Source organism: Acomys russatus, chromosome 25, assembly GCF_903995435.1.
Source record: "Acomys russatus chromosome 25, mAcoRus1.1, whole genome shotgun sequence".
Classification (NCBI taxonomy): domain Eukaryota; kingdom Metazoa; phylum Chordata; class Mammalia; order Rodentia; family Muridae; genus Acomys; species Acomys russatus.
This window is the reverse complement of record NC_067161.1, coordinates 41,032,308-41,048,865: the sequence shown is the minus strand read 5'-3', so window position 1 is coordinate 41,048,865 and position 16,558 is coordinate 41,032,308. Positions and strand designations below refer to the sequence as shown.

The 16,558-nt window shown below is 50.6% G+C and overlaps 1 protein-coding gene across 5 annotated transcripts in view; it reads right to left on the bottom strand.

The window, feature by feature from the left end:
- Positions 1-16,558, bottom strand: part of Rai1 (retinoic acid induced 1) — a 102,367-nt gene that overhangs the window by 63,462 nt on the left and 22,347 nt on the right. For 2 of the 5 annotated variants that reach the window (XM_051167882.1, XM_051167883.1), the window contains exons 2-3: positions 2,430-2,559; positions 1,915-2,090 (exon numbers count right to left, since the gene is read on the bottom strand). In XM_051167882.1, coding sequence (XP_051023839.1) covers positions 1,915-2,013 — 99 coding nt within the window. In that variant the 5' untranslated portion in view covers positions 2,014-2,090; positions 2,430-2,559. Of the gene's footprint in view, positions 1-1,914; positions 2,091-2,429; positions 2,830-16,558 lie in introns of those variants that run through there. The other 3 variants (XM_051167885.1, XM_051167887.1, XM_051167884.1) reach the window with 2 other exon arrangements.

Here is a 16,558-nt window from a genome sequence, read left to right as displayed (position 1 = left end):
AGCACTGTCAGAGCCCAGTAAGACAGTCAATTTGGTTTTCTCTATTTTTCAGGGTGTTTTGCAAACTGTGTTATAACATATATGTCAAAAAATACCTTTAAAAATGCCCTGCTGCTCCCAATCCCCTTCCAGTCACTGAGTCACTCATTAATCATTCACTCCTGTGTTTGTCTAGCCAAATACCAGACAATATTGTCTGCAGTGTGCCTGGCTCGGAGGTTCTATGAGAACAGCTTTTGCCTACAGGAAATGGAGGTCACGTCCAGGCAGGGTTGGTGGTGCACCCCGTGTTGTTTTCCTAGTCCTCCGTCACACACAGCTTCCCAAGGTGCTGTGCCCGGGGTTGAAGAGTAGGCAGCAACAAGCCTGGCAAAATGAAGCCCGCCTCCCAGAGCCCTCATCTCCAGGGCAGTCTACCCTAGGGCACAGACTCAGGCCTTCAGCTGCAGTGGTGAGGGTGTGGGTAAGGCAGAGGGTCAGAAAGGTCTTGATGTTCTTCTTCCTAGACCCAGCCCCCATGATGATATTCCTCCCAGCTTCCATGACCCAGGCTTATAACCTCTTTTCCTTGAGCCACAAGACCATAGCTTGGCTGCCTAATCCTCTCGGGGTTCTGACTTTGGTCTCCTACAGGGTCCTTAAATAAGGAGCCAGGATGCGTCCTGTCCAGCTAGTGGCAGAGACTGCTGCTACCATGAATAGGGAGTGCAGGGTCTGGATCTGTAGCTCCCGCCAGGCAGCATCATGCTGTTAGCACAGAGAGGCTAACAACATTTCTCTGTTGTTTAGGGACTGACAGATTTCTGAGAGAAGGTTAACTCCTTGGGTTCCTGGACTCAGCCGCATAACAGTCTAAAGATAATCCAGTCCCCTAACCCCAAATGTTCCTCCTGGCCCCAACAAGAACCCTGTCTCTAGAGAGAGATGTCTTCCCCAGACTGACCAGCCAGCCTGTGTCTGGACTCCCTTGCCCCTATCAGCTGGGCATCTATCAAAGCTGGATTTCACAATGCCCAGCCAGCCCCACACCTCTTCACAAACCCAAAAGTGATGATCTGACAGCCTGGGGCACCAAGGCTCTGACCCAGAGGTTCCCCCTTGGAGCTAAGTACCCTCCCCCCCCCCCCCCGGAATGCAGTCCCCAGGAATTCTCTGGGATAGACCTCCTTTCCCATGGCACAAGTACGAAAAAGGAATTGTTCCTACCACTCCCCTACCCCCTTGGCAGCCCTTCATCCCATTCCATGGCAGGGAAAGGTGCAGGCACCAGACCTCCGGGTCACCAGAGCAGTGCTGTCTGCTGTGGATTTCAGGAAGCCAAGCCCTCCCTCATACAAGGGCATCACCTCCGGGATCACCTCTCAGCCGGCATTGTACAGGAGGGGAGGGGGGGAGGTCAGAGCAGCCCTTCTACGTGCCCAAAGGCGTCAGCCAATCGTCAAGCCAGGGCTTGACAGAATCCACAACCCAGCCAGCCCAGCGCACCCCAACTCTCCCTGCTGGGCACCCCTACTCGCCTCTTCCCATCCTCCAATGGTAACCTCTCCAACCTAAACAAGGAAGAAAGAGGGAGATCCTTCCCCTGCCTAGGGCCCAGGGTCAGCAGTCACAGGAGAGGCTGAGTCATGACCCCTGCCCCTCACCGCAAAGGCATGAGATTTATTGTCAGCTTGGCCACTCAGCTGTTTTGGCAGGCGGGCACAGGACAGAGGCCACGCTACAGGGAATAGGGAGGGGAATCTAAGGGAAGTGTTTGAAGTGGATCAGTCCACCAGATCCGGAAGCTGTCGAGAAAGAGGGGGGCGACCTTAAACGCTCCAAGGCTGAGAGGAGGGGCGTCAGTAGCGCCCAGAGGCGCCAGGGAACTGTCCCCCGGGGACTGCACTCTCGGGAAGTTTCTCACTGGTTGCTTACAGTAGGACCGGTGCTCGAAACGCCCTCCCAGGCCAGACCAGCTTCCGGACACAGATTGCGAACTTGAGATGAACTCCTTCCTTCTCCAGCATCCCCCATCTGCGGCCACCCGCCGCGACATCTCAGCCCCAATTCTTCCACCGGTAGCTCGGTCGCTGAGACCGCTCACTAAGGCACTGTAGAGCAAAAGGGAGGGGAAAATCCCTAGCACAACCTAACTGCCGTGGCCATCGAAAGAAAAAAGAAAGAAAAGAAAAAGAAAGGAAGGAAGGAGAAAGAAAGAAAAGAAATTCCTTCTCCTGAGACTGGTCCCCTCCACCCACATGGAAAATCTCCAAACACGCAAACCCGCAAGTCCAACAAGGATCGCTGCGCGGTGGGAGGGGTGCCCGAGGCGACCCCAGTCAACACCCCGGCTTCACCGCAGGTCAGAGCGCGGCCTCAGGCCGAGATTCAAGGAGCCCTCTGGCCCAGAGCAACCCGCCGAAGACACAAAGCTCTGCCGCCAACAATACCTGCGGGCTCCTCCTGGCTCTCGGGGCGCCGGCGTGGCGCGTCTCGTAGTCTCTCTTTTCTCTTGCCGTCTCTCTGCTATGGTGCGCTCTCCCACTCGCCTCTTGCAGTATCCGACGGCCAGATGAGATCCTTGGGAGAAAAAAATGTGAGCGCTCGCACGATTCCTTTCTCTGTGCGCCGCAAGCGGCAGCGCTGGGCTCGCTCTTCTCTTTCGCGCTCCCGTGCGCGCCGCGCCTCTCCTGCCCCTCGCTTCCTGCTCAGCAGCGCCTGCGAGTGCCCTCAGTAGCCATTATTCACTGGCCGCCGGGGGACAGGAGGTAATTAGAGACGGCCTTGTGGCCACATCCACTGGGCTAGCACGATGCGGGCGCAGGGCGCGCGCGGGGAGGGGCACGCGACAAGGGGGCTTGGCTGCGCGCAGCCCGCGCCCCAGACGCGGAGGAGGGGAGGAGAAGGAGGGGGCAGGGAGGAGGAGTGGTAAGCTGGGCTCGGGCGGGAGGAGGGGGCGCCACAGAGACGCTCCCGCTGCTCTCACCGCTTTGGCCAGGTCACGGCTGTGAGGTTCCTAGGCGCCTAAAGACGGGGTGGGGGCGGGGAGGAAAGGGGGTGCTGTGCGTGCACGCGCGCATGCCAAAGCTAAAAGGGAGGGAACGTTTTAATATTTTTTTCAGTGACTTATGAGCCCACGGGTGAGCCCTTGGCTGTGCGTTCAGGACCGTGTATCAGTGTGGCTATAAATTTCTGCTCTGCCCTACGTGTGAATGTCACGGGCTGGTGATGGGGGGCGGGGGGTGGGATTAACTAGAAACCAGCCTCTGAACATGCCGGTAGGTCTCGGCGGGGACTGAGTGATGCAGTGGTTGCGTGGGGGTGGTGTTTGTGTGCGATTGTTTATAGGTGGCAGTGTGACTGCGTGGGCGGGGCTGCCTGCGTGGACTGTGTTCCGAGGGCGTTGTGTATTCGTGTGGGCTTGTTTGTGACTGGGCTGGCTGCTGTGTGGGGCCATGGGACTGAAAAAGTACGGACATTGCGCCTGTGCGTGCGCTGGCCACACGCAGGGATCTGAAGCGGCCTGTGATCCTGTAGGGTCTGAAGGCTGGCGGTCTGAAGGCTGGCAGGCAGAAGCTGGCCCTAGAGGATCCCAGCGAGGCAGAAGAGCTGTTTAAGGTGCGAACAAGCAGTGCTGGGGTTGGGGCACCTAACGATGTGTGGGTGTGTGCGTGTAGGTGTAGACAGGTAGGTAGAGAGGGGCCTTCATGACGCATCTCCCTTCATTGCACCAAGGATGCGCCTCAGAGATTCTGGCACTTACCAAACCCACAGACCTAGAGGTTCAGGGTTTTTTGTTTTTTGTTTTTGCGGGGCGGAGGCGGGGAAGGACACTGGGCGAGCCTAGGACATCTTGGGGGCCTCTGGGGAGATAGTGCCTGAAGGTAGCCAGAGAGTGTGATAAGAGAAAGAGTGGGACTTTGAGGCTGGACCTCAGAGGTGGGCTGGGCCTGCCAGCACACTAAGGCAGCCCTGGAACACGATGAAAGTGCTGCACTTAGTCTCAAACTCAAGAGTTTTGCTAGCCAGTCAGCCCTTTCCCAAGCCTTTTCCTGCCCATGCGTCCACCCACTCCATCCACCCACCCATCCATTTATGAATCTATACATCCAGTCAAGTACCCATCCAGGGTTTCCAAGCCAAGATTACCCAGATCCTACTCCCTCACACCTTCTCTTCCTCCTCAGGGGTCAGTGACTGACACTTAAGTCATACCCTGCATGGACTGAAATCTCCATACACCCTAAACCTCACTCCACCCTACCCATGATACTATACCAACTAGCTTAGGAGGACGGTGGTATTGTCTCTTCCCAGGTCTCCTTGCAACCTGGTGAAGCCAGGAGGGAGTGTATAACATCCATTGTTGTGCCCTGATCCTTGACCTGAAAGTCATCCTAAGCCTGCTATTGGAATGGAAAGATACTTTAAAAAACAGATTCTAAGTTGGGCATAAGGGGACTGATGTGGAACCCCAGCATTTAGGAGATAAAGGCAAGAGTTCAAGGCCATCTGCTATATTGCAAGTTTGAGGCCAAGATGAGATTCTTGAGAACAAAAAGAAACAAACCAAATCTCCTTATCAGGTCAATGTCCAGAGGCCTCGTGCAGGCTGTTCCCTTTACTGGGAATCAGCATTTACAGCCACGCTTGCTGTTTCTGAGTTTCCTCTGGTCCCACTATGCAATAAGGACCTCCTTGGTCACTTGAAGAGCACACCTCTGCCAAGAATGGAAATTTAAAGGATAAGCTCCAATTTACCCAACCTTGAAATGCAGGGGTGCTTAGTTTTGGTCTTCAATGACCTGGAGTGGGAACCTATGTCAGTCCTGAGGCAGCCATGAGAACCAGAAGCCCTACGGTGGGCACCATCATGTCTCCTGATAGACCAACACAAAGCAGTGCTGGGAACCACCAACAGCCATAGGCTGACCTCTAGACCCTAACCCACAGCACTTCCTAACTTACCGACCTCCTCTGTGCAATCACTCACAAGACCAAGTGCATAGAGATGATGTGTGCCCATGCTGAAGGGCTGAGGCTGACTTTCTTCCCTGACTGTTAAATTTTATTTTTGTTAAAAAAAAAAAAAAAAAAAAAGACAATTTGAGAGGGGGAGGGGACTGGAGAGATAGCTCAGACTGTTCATCCAGAGGGTGGGGGTAAGGCATCTAATTTCAAGAACCCAGGTGGAGTCTCATCACCATCTATAACCCCAGTTCCAAGGGTTCAAACACCCTCTTCTGGCCTTTTCAAGTATCAGGTATCCATGTGGTGCACATACATATACACAAGCAAAAACCTTACATACACCTCACGCACTATGAACGTGCCTGGAACCTATGCAGGGTAAGAGAGGGTATTAAATTCCCTGGAACCAGAGTTATAGATGGTTGTGAGCCACATATGGGTGCTAGAAACCAAATCCTGGTCTACTACAATAACCATCATGTGCTCTTAACTGCTGAGTCACCTCTCCAGGCATCTTCCCTGCTAGCCTGACTCTTTAGTGTTCCCAGTGGCTGACGGTACCTTCATATAGGCCCTTATGACTTTCCTGATGTCATGCCCTATCCTCTGGCCTTTTTTCTGTGCCCCTTCTGCCTGGAACACTTCCTCACTTCTAAGTGACAGTAATTTTCCTATTTGCTTTGTAGGTGGCTTCCGGTTGTTCCTTGGTGTGTCCTATATTGCTAGGTCGGTACCTGATACACGTTCTGTAAGTATCTGGTGATAAATGATGGTGAAAGAGTGAAGTTAGACTAGGCCTTCCATCTGTGACCTTGATTCAGCCACAGCTTCTGAACTGATACCACTTGGACAGGGTATGTGTTAAAGAGACTTCAGATTCAGGCTACATGACTCACCTAGCCATGAGTACTCTTCTCAGATCTGGGAGGGTCTATAGGAATGAGGTAGTAGTTGGTGACTTGTCCCCAAGAAAAAAGGAGTACTTAGGGGCCTTTCTTTGGCTCAGTGAAATTCTCAACTAGAAAGGTCAAGAGAGGTTGTGTTCACCTTTGCCCAGTGCAGTATCTGGCATGTGGCACCCACAACTCAATATGTGTTTATCAAGTGACAAAGTCGAGATTCACATTTAAAACTGCGTGAATCCAGCCTCTGGCTTATTCCCCAAGCCTCTGCTGGCAGGCTTCTGTGTGGTGGCAGGCAGCATAGGTCTGCAAGTACAAATCACCTCCATGCAAGGGAAGGCCAGGTGCTGCCAGGGCTACACAACAGGAGGCTTTCCTATGTCTATCTCCCACTAGGTGAGTCCTGCCTGGGGACAGCTGAGTGGTAGCCCCTACTGAGTTAGGAAGAGTTTTATAGGTGCTTCCCACTAGGTGTGGCTAGGTTCCTGGAGCAGGCTGACCAGCCTCATAGTTGCCTATGGCTATCTGAACAGCTAGCTGCTTTATTGCACACTGAGAGGTAAGTTCCAGAGAAACTGAAAGGCTGGGGATGTAAGCAGGAGCACAGAGAAGTCTGGGGGTGGGGGACATGACACAAAGGACAAAGCCACCAGGGTCAGGGTTAGCCAGGGGACACTTGGGCAGACACAAAAGGGGAAGGGCATAGACCCACCCAACCAAGATAAGTAGGTGTCATTGAGATCCAGAAATCAAGTTCAAACCGCTCTAGGCTGATAGCTTCAGGCTAAGTCTGCAAGACTGGGCTCAGAAGTCAGCGGGTGTTTCCAGGGTTTGCTTTACTGGAGTGGGGCAGGTTTTACACGTATTCTATACATATTGGGGAGGGGCAGAAATTTCAAATCTCCATATATCTTCTCCATTTCATGGACTGGGTCACTAACATCAAACAATGCCTTTCAGTTTCACATAACTCCCTGGTAGTAAAAGTGCTCATCTACAGGTTTGGTAGATAAGTGCTGAGTGCCTACTGTGTGCAAGGATCTGCTGTCTGTGCTGAGGATCTACAGCAAAAAAATGACACAATGATTCTATTTTCCTCCCAAGGCAAGCATGAAACGGAGAAGTAAATGATATACAGTCAACATGGTTCATTCTGAGAAATCTATCAGGCAATTTCATTTTGCCACCATAGTGTCCTTACACAAACTAAGACATACCTGAAAATGACATTAGGAGGCCATCTTAGGAATCTCTGTGATACACGCAGTCTGTTATTGAGTGAAGTGTTGTGTGATGTATGACCACAGTTTTGCTACTTTTAGGGGGCTAAGAAAATACAGAGCCAGGGAAGGGGCTGGGACCATGAAGTGAGGGCTGTGTTTTTATATCGAATGCCAGGTAACTCAAGGCTCAGAACGTAACTGGAAAGGCTGCACGGAGGGAAAAGCTGCATATGAGATAGTAAGCAAAGGCCCTGAGGCAGGAGAGCTTGTGGCTAGTCTATAGTGTGTCTAAGAGGGACAAGGACACACCCTGTACACCAATACAACATAATAAGGACATTCTTTTGTACAGTAAACATGACTGGGGGGGTCTTTGCAGTGCTCCGAGCATAGGAAGGACATAATCTCCCCTAGGTCCTTGTTATGCCCCGTGGCAGCCATGAACAGATTGAATGTAGGGCCAGTGGGGCAGAAGTAGGGAGGTCAGCAAGCACGAGGTCACGGCCTAGCTTCAGCCTTAAGCCAGGGCTCAATGAACTGGCTGAGCAGCTAACAAGGCGTCTCTGTGACCTGCTGTCTCTGCTCTGCACCTAGCACAACCTCACACCTGGCCATGGGGGACCTATCCCTCAGGAGGTCACGTCACACCTGGCCATGGGGGGCCTATCCCTCAGGAGGTCACGTCACACCTGGCCATGGGGGGCCTATCCCTCAGGAGGTCACGTCACACCTGGCCATGGGGGGCCTATCCCTCAGGAGGTCACCTCACACCTGGCCATGGGGGGCCTATCCCTCAGGAGGTCACCTCACACCTGGCCATGGGGGGCCTATCCCTCAGGAGGTCACCTCACACCTGGCCATGGGGGGCCTATCCCTCAGGAGGTCACGGCTCAGCCTCCATGATGCCCTCCTGCCTGTTAATCACCTTCGTGCATTTGGTAACTTCATCGTGCCAAAGAGATCTTATTGATTGTGCCCTGAGTGAATGGTCTTCCACCTGGGTCCAACATGGGCTTCCCACCCACCCTTGAGCTCCAGTATCATCACGTTTTGAGTATGTCAACCAGGTCAGCTGCCAGACCCTCCTCCTCGTGGATTTGAGGTGCTCTTAAACCAAACAAGCTAATCTGCCATAGCTCTGCTTTACCTGTGATGTATTCCTGGCATGACAGGTACGGGTAACATGCTGAGAGACAGCAGTGAGCAACCAGATACCACTGCCTGCATGGGGGTGGTGTGAGCATTGCCTGTGCCGATCTGTTCACATTAGAACCCTTGGCTGACTAGCACTCCCTAGGGGAGGAGAACACGTTTCTTTTTGAAAGCAGAGAGCTTTGTATCTCAACTGCTGGTGACGCCACCGGGAATGTGGACATCTCAATTCCTAGTTTGTGGGACATTTTCAAATAGTTCATGTGGTATCTAGCCCACCTTCCTCCCCAAAACCCACTGGCTGACAAGATCAGAAAACCAGCTGAGTGGCTAGAGTTGGTGCTGGCAAAAGCAAAGCAGAAGGCTGCCTAGATGTCCAGTTCTCTCACTTAGAGACAGAAATAGATCTCTGCCCTGGGCTGGGATCTTGGATGTAAGTGAAAACACAGGTATCAGCCTAGACCAGGCTCTCTCCTGTAGCCTTTCCTCTCAGCTGACTTTGATCTCCTCCATCTATCTGTCTGTCTAGCCTTCCTTACTAGGCTGTATGAGGTCACCAGAGGCAGCCAGTGCCACTCTGAGCTCTTCAAGGGTAGAACCTGAAACAAAGCCTCTCAATCTAAATGCCCCACCCCCGAAGCCCTAGCTGCAGCTAAAGCATCTTTTCTGAACCCCTGCAGTCACTTCCTGGGTAGTGAAAGCTAAGCTCTCCACTTTTAGGATGTTGGAAGTGCTACTGGGGTACAGGTGCTCAGCTTTTCTTCTGTCACATGCCTGAGTGAACTTCTAGAGGCCTCCAAACTTATATGGTTGGTGCCAGTGTCTGCAGAGGCCCAGAGGGGAAGAAGGAAACCATCTGGATTGCCATCTATGGCTAGACCCAAAGGATAGCCCAACCGGGCCACATATGCCTTTACCGAAGCTGGAACCCAACCCTAAGGATGTGCAAAGAATGCAGAAAGGGTCCACTGCCTAGGTAAGACAGTGAAGAAACCCTGTCCACCCCTGGAGGGTAACACTTATGCCATGGTTCTGTCACCCCTTCTCTCTCTGCTCCCTGTCTTCCTCTGCCTTTCACTGGCTCTCACCCTCCTTCCTTCCTCACCCATCTGGTCTTCCTTTCCAGCTCTCCAAACTTCTTATCTTTCCCCCCAGTGCCCAGACAGCTTCCTTCTCCACCTCTAGGCTTCCAGAAGTTCATTCAGGCTCTGTGCCAGAAAAAAAGTTGAGTGCCTGTATCAGGGAGGCACTGTCAAGACCTCATGTGCTCAAAAGCCAGCATGTGTACACAACACCTGGGTTGGACTGGGCTGCCACAAAAGCTGCCCCTCACCTGGACACCATCACTCAGCCCAAGGTGCCCGAGAATGGGTACATGATGATGCCTACTTCTGCCTTGACTTCAGGGCCCAAGGAACGGAGGAAAGCAGTAAGTCTGGGATGCTAGGCCAAGCCCTGGCTGTGCCTTTTGAGAACTGACAACAGTCACAGACTTTTTATCTTTTGATAAGGAGATGACTTTGATAAGGAAAGAAACTAAAGAGATGATATAGCCAAAATCATCTCTCAGAGGGGTAGAGGCCTGAGTTTAGCCATGTCAAACAATAGCAGGCTTCGAGCAGAAGCCTTGAGATGGTGACACTCTGATACACAGAGATATCTAAAGAAGTCTACCAGCCAGGTGGTGGTGGTGCACACCTTTAATCCCAGCACTTAGGAGACAGAGGGAGGCGGATCTCTGTGAGTTTGAGGCCACTCTGGTCTACAAAGTGAGTCCAGGACAGCCAAGGCTACACAGAGAAACCCTGTCTCAAGAAGAAGAAGAAGGAGGAGGAGGAGGAGAGGAAGTCGTTTACCTATATACAACATTAAAAAAAAAAAAAAAAGTAGCAGCACTGTGTGGTGGTATACCCATGTAATTTCAGCACTTGGGAGGCCAAGGCAGGAGTACTACTACAAGTTAAAGGTCACCTGGGCTATAAAGTGAGACTCTGTCAATAAATAAAATAAATATGGCATGTTGCAAGCTCAGGATTCCTCTAATGTAAGGAAGGAACCCACATATATATGGGTGTCAACCACCTTCCTTCACACTGCCACTCCCAGGATCAGGGCTTCTTGACTTTTGGGCATCTCTGGATAGCTCAGGAGCTCTAGCCGTTTTTGATGCATGGTAACAGGCAAGCTGCCGTGGGCTTCTCTTGACCCCAGGGCAGTGAGGACTTTGGGAGACTGAGAGGACAAGGGGAAGGGGGGAAACCCCACAGAGCCTGTTTGATGTAGCTGTCCAGCTTCTCGAAAGGGCAGGGTGAGCCTGGAGACTAGGCTAGAGAGCTGCCTGAACCTGCAGAGGTTTTAGATTACCTCGGGGAAGGAGGGATGGGTGTTCTGATCAAAACTGACTTTGAAGCCGGGCACACTCGGGGAGGCAGAGGCAGGCGAGTTTCTCTTCTTTTCGTTTCTTTTTTTTTTTTCTTTTGATTTTCCGAGACAGGGTCTCTCTGTGTAGCCTTGGCTGTCCTGTACTTGCTTTGTAGACCAGGCTGGCCTTGAACTCACAACGATCCACCTTCCTCTGCTTCCTGAGTGCTGGGATCCAAGGCAAGCAAGTGTCTGTGAGTTTGAGGCCAGCCTGGTCTACAAAGTGAGTCCAGGACAGCCAGGGCTACACAGAGAAACCCAGTCTTGAAAAACAAAAACAATGGGGGCTGGAGAGATGGCTCAGAGGTTGAGAGTACTGCCTGCTCTTCCAAAGGTCCTGAGTTCAATTCCCAGCAACCACATGGTGGCTCACACCCATCTACAATGAGATCCGGTGCTCTCTCCTGATGTGCAGGTATGCACGCAGGCAGAACACTGTATACATAATGGTAAATTAATTAATCTTTAAAGAAACAAAAACAAAAAACTGACCTGGTGCAGCCTGTCATATCAGCTCTGAGAAGGCAGAGCCAGGAGGATTGCCAGTTCTAGGCCAGTCTAGGCTAAACTGCAAGACTATATTGAAAACACCAAACAACACAGAAATCTGACTCTTGGTTTAGTGTGCTCAAGTCAAGGTTTGGGTTCAGTTCCCAGTACCATAAAAAGAATCTGTCCCCAGAAGGTCAGAGTCCCTAAGAAGGACTTTCATAGTTACCTGTGTGGATATCTACTACAAATCTGGAAAGAGGAGAAAGAGACCAGGAAGGATGTCTGTTGTTCCAGTTTTCTGACTAGTTTAGCTTCTTCCCAAAAGCCCCTGGGTGAGTTTATGTGGTTATATCAAAGGACAGGTAGTTGAGGAAAGGCCAGTGAGATGGCTCAGCAAATAAAGGTGTCTGCTACCAAACCTGATGATCTGGGTTCAATCCTGGGACTCACATGGTAGACAGAGAGAACCCACTCCGCCATGATATAAGTGTGACACCTTTAAGGCATATGTCCAGAGTCATCTGGAGCAATCGGAAACTGCAGCTCAGAGAGCAGAAGAGAGAGACACAGGTAGATCTGGTGTCCCTACATAGCAATAGAAAAAAGTAACTAAGACACCTGTCAATTGTGTGAGGAAATGAACACTTAATCCCATGTGGCATTTGGAGGTGAGGCCTTTGAGAAGTATTAGGTTTGATTAGATCACTGGAATAGAAGTCTCATGACTGTACCCTGACTACTTTATAGAAAGATGAGAAAGACCAGAGATACACACTGCCACCATGGTGTGAGACACCAGTTTGGGCCCAATACTTCCAAAACTGCGAGCCCAAACCCTCGATTAAAGTGACCTATCTCAAGTGTCACCACGTCAGTATGAAAACTGAAGTTCATTATGTTCCTGAGCCTTAGCTGCTTTACCTTTAAAATGGGGGAAGGATAGAAGGGAGTTTGTTATGTCAAGGATGAATAGAAATTAGTCACTATGGTATTTGCCATGGCCATTTCCTGCTGCTCTGTGAGATCTGAGTCTTCCATCTGAGCTAGGGATGGAATTCCAGTTTCCTGGTGATGAGCTGACGACTGAATCTGGAAACTCTGCTTAACTGTGCTTTCCAGTCAAAAGCTTCTATTCTTGTATCCTTAGTCCTAATGCTGAGTGACCACCAACACATGGTCTGAGCCTCAATTTCTATTTTTTCATGACCTCCAAATGGCCATTTGAGGTGCCCTAGATCAGGCTAGAAATGGGGTTCAAAGGGGCTCAAGCTGCGAAAGGTGGCAGCCAGGGTGAGATTCTACCTCCAAATAAGGAAGAGCCTGCTTACAGGCAGAGCTGCCCAGAAATGGAAGGTGCAAGCAGCAACTGTGGTGTGAGTGGCCTGTGGAGGAAGCCATGTAAGCAGAGAAGGCTACAGCTGCCAGTAGCTGGGGCACTACCAGAGGACTGCTGGCAGCCAGGGTCTTGAGGCTCCACTACAGCCACATGGGCAGGAATGGATTCCAGAAGGTCAGAGCTGGGCCACAGCAAGCGCTGCTGCTCCAGGGTACCACACAGCAGGGCTGGATAAGGAGCCAGGCTCTTCCTTGCTACACAGGATATTTGATTTTCTAAAGGAATGCCTACTTTTAATGTTTTTTAAAGGGGGACGTACACAAAGTAGAAAGAAAACAAAGTCCCCAGCTTCCTTCACTCTGAATTTCTATAAGCTCCTTCTAGTCATTTCTTCTACATGTTTCAATTTGGGTTAGAAATTTTCATCACTTAGACACCTTTGGCTGGGACACTGTTCCTCTACTGGAAGCCTCACTTCTTTGAGGGCTGAGATTTAACAGTGAGAGAACACATGTGCAGTGTCCTTGAGACTGTGGCTTTGATAGCCAACACTTGAAATGAAATTCACAAGTCAAGAGGGGTTTGGTTCATCCACAGAGCTGCTCTGCTGGTCCTGCTATCTCATTTCAGATGCTGTCCTGGGGGTAGTCCGGGTCTCCTCCCTCCCCTAACTCAGGCCAAGGTCACCCACACTCTAAACACTTTGCTGCTCTGGACCTTTCTTTCTCATTCTGTGTTTTGATAGAATTTATTTAAAACCTTGCAAATGCAATGACAAAAAAATACATAAATAAGTAAAACTAGAGCATATTAATGCAAAGTCAGATACATTGTACTCGTTAATTTTAACTCTCTTTGTTCCTTGTTTTTTAATATTTTTATTAATTGGAGGATTTCTTAAAATGTGTTTTAATCATATTCCCTCCATTTCCCTTCCTAATTCTTCTAAGATTCATCCCTATCTCCTGACTTCCTCCCAGCTTTGTGGGGTTTTCTTGTTTTTAAATAAACAGAGCCAAATGTTTTTTAGCCACACACACTCATAGGTGTGGGTTCATACACTGGAGTTTGTGTGACCTAACAAGGGGCCATACCCTTAAAGGAAACGGAGTCCCCTTCTTCCAGGAGCCATCATCATTGACTCCTCTGTTAAGAGTGGGGGCTCATGCGCCTCTCTTTCCATACTAACTGGCTTGATCTTGTGCAGGTCTCATGCAAGGCCACCACAGCTAATGCGAAGTCATGAGTAAAACCATCCTATCATGTTTTCTTAGACATGTCCATGGCCAGCACTGGCATGTTTGTTTGAGACAGGCTCTCACTATGAATTTCTGCCTGGCCTAGAATGCAAAGATCAGGCAGTCTCTGCCTCCCAAGTGCTGAGATTAAAGACAAGATTAAAGGCCACCACTTTTGGCCACAGTACTGTTGTTTTTTGTTGTTTGTTTGTTTTTAGACAGGGTCTTTCCAAATAGCCCTGGGTGTCCTGGAAGTCAGTATTTAGACAGGCTGACCTCAAACTCACAGATCTGCCTCTCAAATGCTGGGGTCACTTTAGCACTGGTATTTTTGATGTACATTTTTCAATTCTTTTTTTTCATCAAGCATTATGTAGTCACCATTTCTATAGTGTCCCCAAGGCTTTACTTATGCTTGATGTTTGCAAGTACAGGTTTGTGTTTTTGTTTGTTCGTTGGTTAGTTTAGAAGAAATGCAGCTGAGGACCTTGAGCTCCTGGTCCGCCCTGCTCAGTCTCCTGAGTGCATAATACCAGGCATGCATAATACTGACTCCATGGAGAGATTTTTTACACCAGTTTACTCAATCGTACTGACACCACTCCCCACCCCCACTACTAGTGTAGAGGGCCTGCTTGACCCCCCGGCCCTCACACACACCAATGCAATCCTCTCAGGGCCTCGCGCTGGCTCACCTCCTGAAGTACTCTTCTAACTACTCTGTTCTTTCAGGTCTGCTTTCTTTTTCTTTGCAACAGTCACCACTTGACACATCTGTTTGCTGCCTTCTCTCCAGTGGGATGGAGACCCTAAGGAGCACTATCTCACTCACTGATGTCCTCAGCACCCTAACATAGAGTTGCAGCTCAGCTTGGTAACTGGGCAGTTTCCAATAAAATATGCAACATGATAGAAGTCCGTGAAAAATCCAAGCATCCAGACACTGGACACTGACAGTCTTCCTGCAGACGCATACAGCCCAGCCACAATCTGCATCTTATTAGTTGAGATGGCCTTTTTGAGTCAGGACAAATTACATAAAATCCAAATTTTATGTCCATATAAAGCATGAATGTGGTCACATGGGGCTATGTACCTGCAGTATCACCATCAGCAGGCCTTGAAATAGTGACCTGGGAAACAGTGAATTCCAGGGAAACCCTATTGCTGCTGGCTGATGTCACCCAATGGCCCCATCCACCAGTCCTAGATGCCCTTCAACTGCAGTACCTTCCGAGGCATACTAAGCTCTTCTGCCACAAGTAGCAGTCTTTCTTTAGCCCATGGTTTCAAAGATCATACCTGAGAACCATGGTTTAGTATGTGCTCTGTGAGAGAGACATGATAGGCCCCCTCCATGGCAGCCTGGCCTCTGGCAGAGCCTAACAGCAGCCCTTGGCTGTATGGTCATAAGCTATATCTACAAAGGGGCTAAAGGAAGAGAGAGTCTGATTTGGTTCACACTGATGCCAACGGGTGCTCCTTAGTTATGCATCAGGGGTACAAAACGCTATCTGGAGGTGTGTGGCAGTGAGGAAACTGACCTGGTAGGACAAGGGCTGGAGCCCAGATGAGCTGCTGCACACCACTGGGAAGGAGGGCCTCCTTTCAGCCCAGGGCTCCCTGTCCCAGGCCTCTCAGGCCCCTCCCCCATCGTGGTTTCCCCTAGAGAGGTTTCCAGTACACCACACTCAGGATTTTGCTGCATTCCTGTGAGTCATTCTCCAAACAAACCTTGTGATGGAGAGAAGGGATCTGGGGAGGGGGTGGGGAGCTGGAGAAGGAAATAAGACCCCTCCTCCCTCCCCTGCACACAAGGGCTCTCTGGGAGAGCTTGAGCAGCAGGCTGGATTTTTTTATTTTTCTTTTTTTTAAAAGACAGAGTCATACTATGTAGCCCTGGCCCTCACTTATATAGACCAGGCTGACCTGGAAATCACAGATCCACTGGCCTTTGCAGGATCAAAGGCACGTACAACTACGCCTCGCCCTGGCTGGCCATTGTGAGCAGAGAACTTACTGAGTGACCTGGAAGGAGACCTTAGGCCTCTCTGAGTCTCTGGAGAAAATGAACAGGAAGGTCTATCCCTACTGGATGAGGCCAGTGTTGCCCTTGTATCCTCAAAGCAGACTGTGGCTACTTTCTTGCCTCAGTTCCCCTACCTCTGAAATGAAAGGGCAAGTCTGTGGTAGGTCCCAGGGGCACACTGGTCAGGTGCAGGTAGACTCCAGAAGGCCAGCTGTTCGACAGGCTAAAGTATGGAGTGGGAGGCCTGTATCTTTTTCAAGGGCAAGAGACCAGCCAGTCACTGCTCTCTGAGTCTAGTCTGCTTCCCTGAGGCATAACGGCCACCACCTGCTCAAGGCTCTTAGCAGGGTGCTAGCACATAGGCCCTCCATCAGCAGGCATTGCTGTCACATGGTGATCCCAGGTTGTGGGAGTGTGGGAACTGGCTGGGAGCCAGTCTTGGGCCCCCCCCTGCTCCCCCCTCCGCCTCCTCCCAGTACCCTTCTGCTCACAGCTCTCAACCTGTGTCAAGTTGGAAGAGCCAGGGCTTGGGAAGCCTGGGGCACCCACCTATATTTCTTGGAGATGTTGGTGGGGACCCAACCTCTATGCCTATAGCCTCTGGAGCCTCTAATGAACTACTTACTTAAGTCCTCAGGGAACTGGAGCTCCCCAGACAGCTCAGCTCTCTCACTCCCTTCTGGCCACCATCCCCTTACTGTCCTCAAAATTGCAATTAGCAAAACAAACTCCTACCTCAGAGCCTTTGCAGCTGCTGTTCCTCACCAGCTGCACTGTCTCCCCTGAACATCACCTCCTGCCCTACGTTTCAGCTC